This window comes from Elaeis guineensis, chromosome 3, assembly GCF_000442705.2.
Source record: "Elaeis guineensis isolate ETL-2024a chromosome 3, EG11, whole genome shotgun sequence".
Classification (NCBI taxonomy): domain Eukaryota; kingdom Viridiplantae; phylum Streptophyta; class Magnoliopsida; order Arecales; family Arecaceae; genus Elaeis; species Elaeis guineensis.
The window spans coordinates 109,647,349-109,649,200 of NC_025995.2; the positions used below are offsets into that span (position 1 = coordinate 109,647,349).

Below are 1,852 nucleotides of genomic sequence, written 5' to 3' on the forward strand. Positions count from 1 at the left end.
CCTATTTTTGATTTGGTTATAGGTGGTTTTATAATCAAATCCTCATGCTTTACCCCTATAGCTTTAGAAATATCCGTGATAGAAAAGATGGCATGCTCATACATTCTTTGGTAAGCATCCATTGTGAAAAATTTAGATACATATGTATACACCGACTCATGCTTTCTAATTATCGTTGCACATGCATGTGAGTAAGGATGACCATAGACCTACCAATATCGGTATAAATAAGTATGGGTGTTTAGATTAACTTCATATAGGTAATCCGCGACTACTTCAAACCGCTCGCCATCCGAATATCACACTGTAAGACCCTTCCATCTTCAATGTTCATATTTATCAGCTCCTCAATCTTAAAATCTAGATATGTCTGACATTTATGGGAGCGGTCGCATCTCTCATGTATCAACTCCATTATCTTATACCGGAGCATGTCTACCATAGGAGTTATTGAATGTTGTCACATCTCTTTCATCCAATTATTAAATGATTCCACGACATTAAAGTACATCTTCCCATATCGCTCTCCCTTAAATAGAGCATTTGGCTAGTGATCAATATCTGAGCCATGTTCAATCCATTTGAATGCTTTCGGCGAAATCTCTCTTATATCACTAATATAACCAATGAATTGTGATATCTATAGTGCATAAGCTGCACTATCAAGTAGGTCAACACCTTTTCTCTTTATACTGCCGACAATCCATCGAGTTTTTTCTTGAAATTCTCCTTTAGATGTCGCAAACAATAACCATAGGTAGCATCAGAAAATGATGCCCTCACACCCTTTATCAAGTCTTTTGCTCTGTCTAAAATAAAACATAATTGATGATAGTAAGGATCTTCATTGTTATAAATTACATCATAAAATTTCTCACAAAACCAAATCCAATAGGCATCATTCTTTGCATTAACAATAGCGAAAGCTAGTAGAACACCCCATTCTCAGCATCAAGTGCCATTGCTGAGAGCATTACACCACCATACCTATTAAAGATATGGGTTCCATCCATGAACAATAAAGGACGGCATCCACTCTCAAATCCAACTAAACATGCATAAAAACATATAAACACCCTCTCAAAATATCCATTTGGATACTCAAGTATAAAAAAACTTTCTGAGTTAGTCTCGACCACTGCTTCACCATACCATTGCAAAAGATCAAATGATGCATAATCTTCACTATGTAATGCAACTCTAGCAACCTCTTTACTGAGCCAAGCTTGCCTGTAAAGAAGATGAATTGCAAAATCTTTTTGAATATCCTTCTTCATATCAATTAGTCTATACAATGGTCTGTTTCTAACCTTCTGAAGCACTATGTCGGCAACCCATATTTTTGATGCCTTTGGATGTCCATCCCTCCCAATGCCATTACCGCAAGTATGCATGTTACTGAAGGTTTTGATTTTGAAAATCTCCTGCTGTCCAACCCTTGATACATGGAGTCGTCATAGACAACTTTCATTGATGCATTTGACAGTAACTCTTAATTTATCATTCTTGATGAATTGATAATCTTTATTATGAATGATTGAATAATTTTTTAGTGCCTCCTCAAAATGAATTGCATCTTTAAATACTTGACCAATGCTTGTTATGACATTCTCCCATGATCTAGCTAATCGAAAGCCGGATGCAAATGTAGAACCTTGGGATGAAGCTATGATCGTGAGAGCCATACTCCCGACATCTTGTGGACTAATTATGCTGTCAAAAATATAAAATAATTACAGTGAACAATGAACTTCGGATGAATCAATTAATAATAAAATAATTTAAAGAAAAAAATTTATCTCGAATCAATTAGATGAGTAGATTCTGATCCATTATTAAGGTTGGTCTCCAC

At 35.5% G+C, this 1,852-nt stretch overlaps 1 protein-coding gene across 1 annotated transcript; it reads right to left on the minus strand.

Annotated features, from left to right (window-relative positions):
• Positions 1-926: 926 nt before the first annotated feature.
• LOC140856317 (uncharacterized) lies at positions 927-1,394 on the minus strand. The gene has a single exon (XM_073253425.1). The coding sequence runs from the start codon at positions 1,392-1,394 to the stop codon at positions 927-929; it is 468 nt and encodes a 155-aa protein (XP_073109526.1).
• Positions 1,395-1,852: the final 458 nt, after the last annotated feature.

Bases quoted from the DNA above. Each gene is read 5' to 3' on its own strand.
- LOC140856317 (XM_073253425.1), bottom strand. From the start codon at position 1,394: ATGCATACTTGCGGTAATGGCATTGGGAGGGATGGACATCCAAAGGCA.